The sequence below is a fragment of the Notolepis coatsorum genome, assembly GCF_963971535.1.
Source record: "Notolepis coatsorum genome assembly, chromosome: 3".
Taxonomy (NCBI): Eukaryota; Metazoa; Chordata; class Actinopteri; order Aulopiformes; family Paralepididae; genus Notolepis; species Notolepis coatsorum.
In genome coordinates this window covers 46,476,939-46,490,768 of record NC_140167.1, presented here as the reverse complement: position 1 = coordinate 46,490,768, position 13,830 = coordinate 46,476,939, and the positions used below count along the sequence as shown (strand labels likewise).

Sequence of the window (13,830 nt, the reverse complement as noted above, 5' to 3'; positions counted from 1 at the left end):
TTTCTCCCATCCCAATTTCGTATCTTCCAATTCAACCCTCCCCTGTCACAAATGCTGTTTCTTGCCTCCCACAAGCCGGCTGCAATGTGGACTAAGTCATACATAGCACAAGTCCCCTCCGGTACTTGAGGTAACAGCAGTCGCATCTTTTCACCTGCGCAGCTCGATCTCTCAGTGGCGAGGAGTAACGCGTGGGAGGCTCACGCTGCCCCCGACACTTCCTGATTCTACTGCGCAGGCGCACCAACCGACCTGTAGGAGTCGCTGTCCACAACGCCCGATCCCCACCCATCAGTTTCCCACCCCCTAATACGGCCAATGTGTATTAGTACGGACGACCAGCTAAACTGAAAGCAAATGTGGAGCGCTGGGCTCGAACATGCAAGCCCAGCGTCTCCAGATTTCGTGGCGAGCGCCTTGCCCACTACGCCACATAGCCGCCCGCCCACCTCTAATATATATACATATATATATATGAGATCGAACTGGAGATGAGAAAAAGGAGGATGAAAGAATTTGAGCAAATACTTTCGCCTTTCAGCATACAATTATACGACTCCATAACAACTCCATGACACAGTTGACTAGATGGGCCTTCAATGTAGCCCAGGACGCAACAGTGGTCATAAGTGGGGCCCAGTCCACCTCTGAATGTGGTCTGAGCGGTCAGATCTTAATGCGTTCACACCTGTACTTGTGAAGAACTGGCCACTTGTTGATCGGATCACCCAAGACGCATGTTAATGCCAGGTCTGAACAGTGTCTACATTTTAAAGATACTTAGCATCTTTCATTTTTTGTTGTAAATAACAGTGTACTACTACATGTAAAGAATGTTTTCACCCTGGAATCAAGCAAATTAAGAAATGTCAAAATGTATGGGTACCAAGGGGAAATCTGATAATTATGCATCAAAGTATTCTCAAAAGCTTGCATTTTGGAGATACAAACCTTTTGCACAACACTCATATCTAATCAAATATAATTTGTTTATGGATAACATATACAAATATAGTCAATAGAAATAATGAAGGTCCAAGGCACTCATGTGCATTAATTTATTAGACTTTATTCGGTTGGCCTAAAACTTAAGAAATAGCTGGTGATATTTGTCAGGGTTCTCTCAGGCTTATGTAGCTGCAACATGTAGGTCACCAGCTATTTGTATATTTTAGACCTACGGAAAATAAAGGCTTTTTGAAGGACAATACCAGTCTAATTTTCACTTATTGCCATTACCAGAGATTGTCCCATGTCTTTAATACATTGTGTATAAAGTGTATGTTTTGGTAGATCTCAGTTTAACTATCACACTGCCATTGATGTTGAAAAGGGTTGAAAATATGCTCCATGAAACTTGAAAGTCACTAGACATAGGTAATTTACCCTTGTGAAAATCACTGTATTGTTTATTTTCACTAATGTTACTTTATTACTCTACTACAAGTTCAATTCAAATTTGCGCAGCAACCGGGAGCACCCAGGAGTTAATAACAAGTGCACCCAACTGAATGCAGAAGTTTGACGTGCAGGGCTTGTTGTAGGTGCGGACACGCACCCCTCTACCTTCAGGAACTCATCACTCCACAATCCTACACCCGTACCCTCAGATCTGCAGGTAGCCTGCTCCTTCGGGTCCCCAATACCCGGCTCTGCACCATGGGTGACCGAGCCTTCTGCACGGCTGCACCACGCCTGTGGAACAAGCACTCCATCCAGCTGAGGGCACCACAGAGCCTGGACTCTTTTAAAGCAGGCCTGAAAATCTGTTTAAAAAGGCCTTTGACTGTTAGCTTTTTTTTTATATATTTTTTTCTTGTGCTGTTGTTCTTAATTTTCAGTTTATACTGTTTTTAACTATGTTCTATTTTTATCTTATTTTTATTCTGTATTTTTTCTATTTTTTTTTTACTAATAATTATTAAATTTTTTATTTTTATTTTTTAAACTTTATTTTTTAGCCTTTATCGCTTTTCTGGTCAAGCATGACCGACAGAAACAGGTTGAAATGGGATGTAGAGCAGGGGAAGACATTCTGAGAAATGACAGCGGGTCCGGGAATCGAACTCGTGTCCCCCAGATCCGTGACGAGCACGGTTTTCCCCGACGCAGAAATAGCGCCGAGATATGCGGTGAGCTACGGGAGCTCCCCTAATTATTAAATGTTTTAACTATGTTTTAACCCTGTAGCACTTTGGGATCCCAGCTAACAAAAAGTGCAATACAAATTCAATTTATTATTATTATTATTATTATTATTATTATTATTATTATTATTAGTTAGCGAAAGTTAAACTCAGTGGTTTTCAGAAAGCCGAGTTACTATGCCTAGCAGCAACTTTCAAGTCTCATGGAGTATTGTCCACCCCTTTTCAACATTAATGGCAGTTTGAATGGCATTTAATAAGACAAGCTGATATCAGCTAAAACACTCACCGTATACGCCTACAAACACAAAATTGGTTAGACAAGGGCAATCCCCGGTAATGATAAATCAAATTAGACTGGTATGGCCCTTTAATCAGTTAATGAGTGCATTGGACCTACATTATTTCCATTGAAGATCCCTGTCATTAGAGCACCATTGGAAGTTACTGGAAACATCCAAAAAGGTTTCTTCAGTTTGGGGTAACTCTCCCAACTGTCCCAGTCTGAGAAATAGCTATGCTAGTTATTTTTTCCTTCTATTTATATAATCCTTTTTATATTATTCAATGTGTTATTTTAGTCTTCTTTGTGTGAGCAAAGCACCAAGCCAAATACATTTTATGTGTGATGTACTTGGCAAAAAGCCTTATTCCGATTTGCTCCAGTTGCTAATGGATGATGTACTTGTTTCTACTGAGCAGGACACGTGAGGCTGGCTGTACCCTATGTAGTAGATATATGTAGAGCATCTATGTAGATGCTTCAGCTCGGCGTCGAGGAGGGAAACTAGGCTCACCCTTCTCTGGGAGGGGGATGAAGAACACAGCCCACTACAGACATGTTCCTCACTCACTCAATGCACGGTGCCTTTTCGCTCACACGGTCACCTGGGTAATTCGGAATAAAAGGAGAAACTTCAAACAAACTAAAAAATAATTACAAAATGATTTATAAATAAATAAGACAGTGTTGTTAGCCAACATCTTAAAAAATATATAAAACAAAATGTGACCAAATTAAACTGTTCTGTTGGATAGTACAGAGGGGATGGCAGGATTGGGATCATGGGAGAACAAAGAGTGGCATGTACAACAAAGAATCGCCGGTATTTTATGGCGACATGGTAATTTCTTTGGGATTTACTGTACAGTGTGTATTCAAAATACCAGCCTTTACGATTTTCCATTAAGCAAAATAATAAAGCAGTAGAAAAACAAGGGGTTATGATTTTTGGCTTTGATGACACTTGAGTATCACTGGTATACTTTCTGTAGAATTCAGAAGAGGCTTTCAAGACCTGACGATCACTCACAAAGTGCAATCTGTCAGGTCGGTCACAATCGGCCGAATCAAAATATGCCATGACACAACTGAATTTCAGATTTTTGATAAATGAATGGAGTTTGATTGATTTTTATTGAAATGTAACAAGAACAATTTAAAAATACACACATGATGGAACAAACTGTCTAGGCAATTTTAGTTTTGCCAGACATCTTCTAAAATGTTAAATTTTAGAGAACACTTCTTTGAAGTTGAAATAACACTTTTAGAAAAAACACAGTAATTTAACCAGCTACAATTTTAAACACTTAACTTTAGTGTTACTATTTTGATATAACAAAAAAAAACGTTTTCTCCCCACATTCGCAAAACAAATATGAAATAAAGCTCTTATTTCAAAGCATTTACAAGCAAGTCCTATGTCTACCCATGTATTGATGAGGGAAGAAGTCCAATGGGTATGGCGAGTCAAGAAAGGTAATGAGGCTCATTCAATGGTCTTCTTCATCATCTCAACTAGACTCAGAACATTTGATCTGTTTAACTGTAATATAACTGTAATATAACAACAGTACCTTGCAAAATAATTCAGACCGCTTGACGGTTTTCAACATTTTCTGGATTACAAATGATACTTCACACAATTTTTTTTCCCTAATTACTAATAGTACATTTTCAAAAACAAAATTAGATATCCGTCAGCAGATATTTTAAAGAAAATGAAAAACTGAAATATGCTGTAATAAGTATAAAAAGCATATTTCTGTTTATTTTTCCTTTAAGATATTTTCAAACATAATAAACCTTATAATAATACATTTTGAGTCATCAGTGTTATTAAATGGAATATCACAAATGATTTGTAATTCAGTAAATTGTGAGAATTGGTCAAGGGTCCGAATACTGTTGCAAGATACTGTACATATTATTATACTAATTCCCCCAAAATGGCATAATCAAAACCACAATCCAAAGTAATCAGAAATGAACCTTTCAAAATTGAAAATAATGATTTTCTTGCTTTTAAAGCTATTAAAAGTTTCCAAGTTACCACAACAAGCAAAGCAAAACAAATGATTAGAGAAAATGAATTATGTATATTCACAACAATGATCTGCACCTCATTCCAAGTGCAACCAATCGATATTTGACAAATGGTGAGTTGCACTGAATTTTGCAGGTTTTTACTTATTTTTAACTATTTCCTGTGAGTATTAAGTATGGTATTTTAAATGGTGTATACAGAGCCAATCAAATCCTGTAGGTCTTAAGGTCTGCCCAATCAGTTCCATTTTGGTCTACTTCCACTGCCCATAAGAATCTTGGTAAAACTCCTGGTTGTCAGTATTGTAACCATAGTTACCGTAGTCGCCACCCTGCTGCAGTGGTTGCTGGGCGATGGGTTGTGAGCCCCAGCTCTGGTGGACGGCTGTCTGCCGCCTCTTGGAGTCTGGCTGGTTGTAACCGTCAGCTTTCCTCTTCCCTCCGATGTTTCCACCGCGGCTTCCCCTGGCTCCTCTAATGCCTCTTCCCCTTAATGGCCCCTGGGGAGGGCCCCCGCGGCCTCCACGGCCCCTTGGCATCATCTGGGGAGGGCCCCCACGGCCGCCTCTAGCACCGCCCATTGCAGGAGCCCCCCGTGGAACATAGCTACCTCTGCCGCGAGGGGGTGGGGCTCCACGGCCTCTGGGTGGAGGGGGACCACCCCGACTAACCCCCCTGCTTCTCCCTCTAGCGCCATAGACATCTTCGTAACCATAGTAAGGGTCGTCATAGCCACCCCCGTAGTCATAGTAGTCATAACCATAGTAATCGTCATAGTAATCCTCGTAGCCGTAGTAATCTGGGGGGTAGCTGTAGCCACCGCCACCCACTCTTCCACCCCGGCCACGGCTCCGCATTGGGGGTGGCATGAAAGGAGGAGGTAAATAGTAGTAATTATCATACCTGGTGAGCAGGAATAAAGAGAAAACAAATAGCAATGTGTTATTGATCCAGTGGGAATAATAAAGATCATCAGCATTGCTAACTCAGAGTGAGCAGCAGAAAGGAACGTTTATACAAGATTTATTAAGTATCACTTTGAGAAATCGATTTGTGGTGGATGTTATTGAGGTAGGCTGCCAAGTATGGTGAATACTAGGGGTGTAACGGTACGTGTATTTGTCCCGCGAATTTACGGTACGGGCGTACATGCAGCCATACGAAGAATACGTCTCATACCACTAGGTGAAACTAGGGTTGCACATTTTACAAATCTATGCTCAATATCTTTACTTTACTTTACACTGGCTTACATTGATCTTTTTTTTTTACATTGATCTTTAACGTTGAATATTAAACTTGTATTGCCAAATTTAGATGATGAATAAAACGCTGAAGCTTGTAAACGCATGCACGATGACAAGCGGACAGAACAAATTAACAACGCGCACTGAGTCTGACCCTCTGCACTGCAGGCTGTTTCTCCCCTCCTCCCCTCCCATTACTACAGGTGTCGGGTGTCCCTAAAACAAAACCATGAATGAATTATATATCATGTTTGTAACACAGCAGGGTCATTACAATTTTAGTTTTCTTTCGTTTTCTTGTTCGCCCAATAATGTTAACCAATGGAAAGACACACAGATACACACCAAGTTGGTGTGTCAACAACTTTCTCCCGCGGACATTCTCTCACAGCTAAAAAAAATAAAAACGGAAGTTAGGAACCGGTTCCTATTAGAACCGGTTCTCGGTGCCCAACCCTAGTGAATACTGATTATGGCAGTCAAACCAACCACTGTCCAAGAAGATTCCAAGAAAAAAACTTTGACCATTATAACTTAAAACCCTGACTAACCTTACTGTCATGCACTTGTCCTAATAAACTAACCTACACTGTAACACGCAACACTTGATGAACATTGTTACTCAGCTGATAGAGTTGTACCCTTCTTGCTGTCTTGTCGTACAGAACTTGTAAGTCGCTTTGGATAAAAGCGTCAGCTAAATGACTAAATGTAAATGTAAAATGTAAATAACTTAGGATGTATGAAAAGCGAGTTTGCTGGAATTTCATGGAATGGACCTCCGTCCACTCACCCTGGATTCCTAGGGCCCTGTAAGACCTGTCGGTCTTTCCTCTTCTTATCAGGAGGTTTGGCCAGGACAATCTCTATCTCCTCCCCCTCCAGCTCTTTCCCATTCATTTCCTCCATGGCCTACAAAAGTGAAAAGAATAGTCATTCATTCATTCAACCATTATTTAATCTCAATGAATAGATCATTGAGAGCAAGCCTAGTTTACAACGATGTTGAGAATACAATACACAGCAACACAATAAATACTAACACAGAAGAGAGAAAAAAATAAACAGATAATCAAAACAACTATAGACGGGGGTAAGATGGTTAGCGATCAACAATTCAAATTGTCCAATGGATACCAATGTATTGAGTTTTAAGGGGATAGTATTGATTTAATTAGTTTTACATAAAGTGGTATGAAATACTTGTTGCCAGTAGGGTAAACGATGCAGCAGAGAAGATTCAGGCAGGCAGCACACAGGGACAAGTCAAGTCAAGTGTTCCTTTATTAATCCCCTTGGGGAAATTCAAGTACCATAGCAGCATGGAGATTGGAGAGGTACAGGTAGGGTAGGTACATGGATAATAGAACATAGAACAAAGTGCAAGTAATAATGACAATAATGATAACACTAGTAGTAGTGAACAGTAGTGGGTGGCATAATTAAATCAGACAGTAGTAATGGTGATGATGGTATACATAGTCCAAACGATGGTAACACATTGCAGTGTTTATTATTATTATTATAATAATAATCAGATAGCCCTAACAGTGTTTATTATTAACACATTAACTGCCACGCTTATATCCATCAATGTTTGATCACTGCCACCAGTCTAAGTCTATGGAGATGTTTACCTTCTTTGCAGGGCTATAACTTTTTAAATTGTATTGCTAAATTGACATTACTATGGCCCATTCAACATCGATTATCTATCGTTCAGGATGTAGGAACGTTTTACTTTTTCATTCACACATTCATACGAAAATAGTAAATATGTTTTTATCGTTTTCTGCAGTAATTCCTAGAACGTGAGATATAGGCATAAATGCATATATTAGATTATCAAATGCCGTTTGATACCGATCGACGCTATATTAAAAATTTCAACTGTACATGGTCCTAAACGTTATGACTGATCATGCGCGGGTGAACGGGGGGGGGGGTCGTTTATAATTCCGTGATCGTCGTTAAATGATTTATGTAGTATGGGTGATATATAGATCAGAGCAGTTTGCATCGATAATAATAAACACTCATGCTGAAAGTCACAGCAGCCTCCTCTTACCGTTGGGTGATGATACTGGAGCAAACAGATCCCAGTTATTTGATGGGGATCGAGGCGATCCATTTCCGGTTTGTATAATACTAATACACGCCCAAATCATGTCGATTATTGAGTTATGGAAGCGATCCATATCCACGGTGTGTGGCTAGAGTCCTGGGATGATATGCGAGTGGCCGGACGTAATTAGGAAACGCACCGAGATCCAACCGGCATATCCAGTTTGGCAACTCGCCGATCATCCACCAGGTGGCAGTATTGAAGCGTTGCAGAGTTGTGCTGAGTCCCACAGCATCAGACAAGGCTCCGTGAGTGAAATATGAATACCATGGCGAAAATATGAAATATGATCACAATAACGTCGTACGCCGTGATCTGGCAGAATTAGCATGAACTTGAAACACGTCGTACAACGTGATTGGCGCAGAAAGTGTTAAGAGTCAGATAGTCCTGACTCCTGACAGTGTTTATTATTAAGAGTCAGATAGTCCTAACAGTGTTTATTATTAAGAGTCAGATAGTCCTAACAGTTCTCAAGTTCACCAGTCATTAGTTCTCCAGCAATTGGCAGCAGTCCGTGCCCACGGTTGTGTAGCCTGATGGCTACTGGCACAAAGGACTGGCCTAGGCGTTTGTGGTGTGTTATGGGGGATAAGTCTATGGCTGAATGTGCTCCTCATCTTGCCTAGCTCCTCATAGAGGGGGTGGGAAGGGTTTTCCAGTATAGCATCCAGCTTCTTCCTGTCACCACCTCTAGGTTGACCAGTTCAACTCCCACTACGGAGCTAGCCTTCCTTACCAGCTTGTTCAGTTTGTTCTCTTGAGTTGATGTTACCCCCCAGCATACAACAGCAAAGAAGAGGACACTGGCAACCACAGACTGGTAAAGCGTCTGCAGTAGCCGGCTGCACACTTTGAAAGATCTGAGTCTCCTCAGGAAGAACAGTCTGCTCTGTCCCTTCGTGTAAAGAGCTGCATCTGTGTTGTCCAACCAGTCCAGTTTATTGTTCAAGTGTACTCCCAGGAACTTGTAGGTCTCAGTCGGACATACTGTGGTCTGTTGGTGAGGTAGTCAGTCAGTGATCCAGGCCACCAGGCTGTGGTCCATCGCCATGAGCTTCTCCGCTAGCCTCAGAGGCTGGATAGTGTTAAAGGCGTTGGAGAAATCAAAGAACATGATTCTCACTGTGCTGCATGACCTCTCCAGGTGCGTATAGGCTCTGTGGAGCATGTAGATGAGGGTGTCCTCCACTCTGATATCTGCCTGGTATGCAAACTGCAGGAGATCTAGGGAGTCACTCACCCGGGGCTTGAGGTGTTGCAGGACCAGCCTGTCGAAGGTCTTCATGACGTGCAACACCCTCTTGGGGCACCCTCTTTAGCCTCAGAGAGAGATTTAAGACATACTGGATTGGTGCTGCCAGCTGCCAGGCACACTTGTGGCCTTGTTTATGCTGATCCTGGAGAGCTAACAAAGAAATGTTTAAGCCAAACTACAACACGCAAATAAAAGTGTAACCAACGGAATACAACGGTCCTTTTGTATTACCAATGCTTAATTCTTCTCTAAGTCTGAAGTGATGATGGCCAGTGTATTATGACGCACTGGGGCTATCTAGCTGGCTAGATCCAACATTGCATCGGTCCGAGAGAAGAATCGAGCCTCGGAAATACATGAGGACTGTTGTATTCTGTTGTGGACTGTTACAACTTTTGTTTGCATGTTGTGGTGTGGCTTAAGCTTTTTTGTTACAAGTCCCTGTGTGTTGGCTATAATGGCTATGCATCGATTACACTACTGGCAAGTACTTCACACCACTTCATGTCAAAGAAATCCAAACTAACCATTTACTTTGCATTGCATTGCAACTAAGATATTGTAAGATGTTCCATGTGTCTGGAGCACGGAAGCTAAAAGCAGCTAAAATATGATAAAAGTCCAAAGGTCCAGTCCATTCATGAAATTATATAAGGTGGAAGACCTCCAACAATGGCTTTATATTACAAATAGATGCCTATGCATGTCACATCTCTCTGCCAGAGAGGACCACCCAGCCTTATTGTACAGGATACAGTGATGAGTACCATAACTATCACCAGTGATAATGTGAGTGCAGAGTGACATACAGAATCTAAGGGCTTAAGAGTAGATATAACAGCATGTCTTTTATCTGTCAATTATATCACCATAATCCAAACCTGACAGGGAATTTGCTTCAACAAACCGTTTCCTACTAAGCATGGGAAAGCTGCTTTAGTTTCTGTACAAGAAGCCAATTTTAATTTACAAGTACATTTCTCATTATTCTAGATGCCAAAATGTGTATATTCTGTAAGTCTCTATATTAGATATTAAGATTAGTATAATTAAGGGGCGGTCAAGGTGGCGTAGCAGAGATTGCGTTCGTCACCAACCCCGGAGACGCTGGATTCGCCTGTTCGAATCCAGCTCACAGCTCCGGGGTTGTCACCAGCTTGGCTGGCCGTTCACACTAATACAATTGGCAGTATTAGAGGGTGGGAGAAGCTGGCGGGGTGGGTCCGGGTCGTTGTAAACAGCGACTCCTACAGTTCGGTCGGGGCGCCTGCTAAGCGCGGATAGGATCTAAGGGCGGTAGTGTGATCCTTCCACACGTGATAGCCTCCACTCTCCCAGACCGACTGTGGGGGGTAAGTGTGCAGCGACCAGGAAGGGGATTGGGAATTGGCATAACGACTAACATTGGGATGCGAAAAAATCGGAGGAAAAAGGAGGGGGGGAAAGATCAATAAAAAAAAATAAAGAAAAATAGTATAATTACTATCTCTGGCTCTAGAGAACAACATGCACTTTGTTTTATTTGCATTTAAACTTTTTCAATTCCAGTTGATTCTTTTTCTTCACTTGATATTTGCCTCACTGGAGGAATTGATTGATTGATTGAAAACTTTATTAACAGATTGTAGAATGGGTACAATACAGTACGGCTCAATACATACAATTGCTAAGGGGATGCAGACCAGAGAAATACTTTCGTCTTGTTTACATCAGGGTCCCCCATTTTCAATTCATAATAAATTGAAAAGGAAAAGGTTTACATGTGTTTTTTTGTTTCCCAGAAATGGCATGTTAGCTTTATTATCATTCCTTGTTGAAACCAAGGGGAAATACTAGCATAACACTTGCAGCTAGAATCTTCATAACAGTAAATAATTGTGTCATCTGCATACAAATGCACATTACAGCCCACAAGAGTTTATTATTAATATAGAAATCAATATCCAAGGGAATTCACCAAAATGCACAGACTGATACTGGCCTGTATGCAAAAGTGTGCAAGTAAAAACAGACTAGACACTCAACCACTGCCGTCAGTATAGACACAAACGAGCAGCACAGAAATGTTTAATGATGCCTCTACTGACCTTCTCAGCAGCATTCCTGTCTATTTAATGATGCCTCTACTCACCTCACAGTAGCATTCCTGTCTATTTAATGATGCCGCTACTCACCTTCACAGCAGCATCCCTCTCCTCAAAGTGGACAAACGCATAGTCCTTGAGTTTCTTTACACGCTCCAGTTTTCCAAATTGGGAGAAGGTTTTCTCCAAGAGTTCTTCTGTTACAGGAGCGGCTAACTTCCTCACAAACAGCACCTTCACCTGAGGTAAGAAAGTATCACTTGCATTAATTAAAGACTCTTCTGTGGATAAGCCCTGCACCAGAAATCACCTTTTTGGTCTTAAATTTTTAGGATGATACATTGTAACTGAAAAAAGTACCATATAACGAACTTGTAGAGCTGAACAATTTGTCAAAATTGCAACATGGCCTAGTGCAATATCCAAATCGTAGGAGGCTGCATTATTTATAAAGAATGTGTGTCAAAATACCATTCTAAATTAAGTACTGTGGTGATGCATAGCTGTCCTACAAATCATATTCTACAAACATCTTTGTTTGGTACAAATCTCATTTTCATGTTTTTCGATGAAAACAAGAATGACAGAAATTATCATTCCTTTCAATATTGTGAACCATATATCACAAAAATCTGTCAAAATAATCACAATTACATATTTTCCCCCAAATTGTTCAGCCCTACCAGCTTGTGAAGAGGCACCGAATTCCATTCAAATCTGAAAGGGCTTTCCTTGACTAGCAAATTATTTAGTTTTTTGTTTTTTAAATAACAATCTCATGTTCACAAAAAGGTGTTATGTATTATATCCCCCACTAGATATCTCCAATATCACTTTTTGGTTGAAACATACGTAAAGATAGATAGATTGATGACACACAGCATCTCACCTTGGCCATAACCTCGGGGTCTGGCTCATCTACAGGGTCGGCCCACTCCACTGTCACTGGATTCCCCCAAACCTTCACTTTGCCGCTCATCAGCCGGCGCCGGGCCTGGGCTGCCGTCTTGTGGTCTTCATACTCCAGGAAGCAGAAGCCCCTGTTCTTTCTCTTATCATCTGGCTGGTGGTAGAGGATGACCTCCACAAGGCCCTCTGGTGGTGAAAACACAGAACAGGAGCCGTCAGATAACCACTAGGTTTTCGCTTAGTTTGGTAGTTCCTCGGACGGGTAGACAACATTCACATGAACGGAACTGGGTATAACAATACTGAAAACATGACACACTGAAACCTTTGGCAGGTGACATTACTGACATGGAGTACAGAGACAGAAGTGATTAGCAGCAAATGGTCTAGCAGGCTACCCAGGTATACAACCACATATAAAAGGACTTCTTGTAATGCTATATACAGGTAAATAAATACATTTCCTTTTCATATAATATAAATATAATTATATGCAAATCCCTATGGATGTTTTTAATGTTGATGGCAGATAGAAATATCACATGAATTTGTAAGGATCTTTCTCTAACCTGTGACTTTGCCGAAATCTTCCAATATGCTCTCCCTTGTCTTGTTCTTTGGTATTGAACCAACAAACAGCCGATTGTTTGCGACAGAGATGCAGACACCCAGATATTTACCCGACCGGATTTCATAATTATCACACTAAAAGAAAACAAAAAAAAGGGTTGAAAATAAAAACATGTTCTTTTCCCCTCAGTACAGGTTGCCTTTTTATGCAGTTATTGTAAAACTTGTACAGACCACAATAAATCAATCTGTCCAAAGACACAGTCTCAATACACCAATAACATCACATAACACAACACAGTACATGATGCATCCAGTTCTAGGAAGACGTCGCCTCCTTATGCTCCCATGTTTGCTTAATATTTACGGATCTGACTAAATGGGCACAGGAGTGTCCAATTTCTCCAGTGGTGGTTGAACCTATTCTAGCATTATCACAGCTACAAAGATGAGAGTGAACAAGCAGCGTGTAGGCATACAGAAGTTAACATCCTTCTGGGACAATAGAAACGGTCGCAAATCACTATTTTCTTACAAGTTTGACAGCTTCCTGAGCGTTTTCCTTATAGCAGAAGGTGATGAAGGCATAGCCACGGTTCTGTCCACTGAGGGGGTCCATCATCAAGCGCAGGTCCCAAATGGGACCTGCTTTCTCAAACAGTGGAACCAGCTCATCTTCATACAGGTCTCTGGGGATCTTACCCACGAACACCTGTATTCAACATAGGGATGACAAAGGTGAGGATGGGCACTACTGCACAACGACTGTCTACATAAACGCATATGGGGGGGGTATTAAGTCAAACTAGGTGCTCAATACTGTGAAACCTAGTCAAGAAAATGTTACCCATCAGACACACTGCATCATCCTCAAACCGATGTAAAAAAATTCATACATATACAGGGCTGTACAGGCCGACGAGGGCATCGCATATTGAGCCTAAATATAGCATGTGCGAGTAGAGAAAAATATTTGGGGGCACCCTTGCGAGTAGTGATTTCAACCCTTTCATTCGCATTTCACTCCTAAATTAATCCATACAAATTGGATAAAAAAAATTACAAAATTAGCCTACAACCAGGGCTGTACAGTGCGACATAATGTTGCGGTGCTATGAAAGAATCTGTCTGTGCGATGAATGAAGTTAGCCCCCGTGCGAT

The 13,830-nt window shown here is 41.1% G+C and overlaps 1 protein-coding gene across 5 annotated transcripts in view; it reads right to left on the bottom strand.

Annotated features, from left to right (window-relative positions):
• LOC311225503 (heterogeneous nuclear ribonucleoprotein R-like) overlaps positions 1–13,830 on the bottom strand; it is a 90,340-nt gene that overhangs the window by 42,774 nt on the left and 33,736 nt on the right. For 3 of the 5 annotated variants that reach the window (XM_084310805.1, XM_084310807.1, XM_084310806.1), the window contains exons 6-11: positions 13,205–13,381; positions 12,669–12,804; positions 12,080–12,285; positions 11,281–11,430; positions 6,517–6,635; positions 3,243–5,379 (exon numbers count right to left, since the gene is read on the bottom strand). In XM_084310805.1, coding sequence (XP_084166931.1) covers positions 4,731–5,379; positions 6,517–6,635; positions 11,281–11,430; positions 12,080–12,285; positions 12,669–12,804; positions 13,205–13,381 — 1,437 coding nt within the window. In that variant the 3' untranslated portion in view covers positions 3,243–4,730. Of the gene's footprint in view, positions 1–2,796; positions 3,036–3,242; positions 5,380–6,516; positions 6,636–11,280; positions 11,431–12,079; positions 12,286–12,668; positions 12,805–13,204; positions 13,382–13,830 lie in introns of those variants that run through there. The other 2 variants (XM_084310808.1, XM_084310809.1) reach the window with 2 other exon arrangements.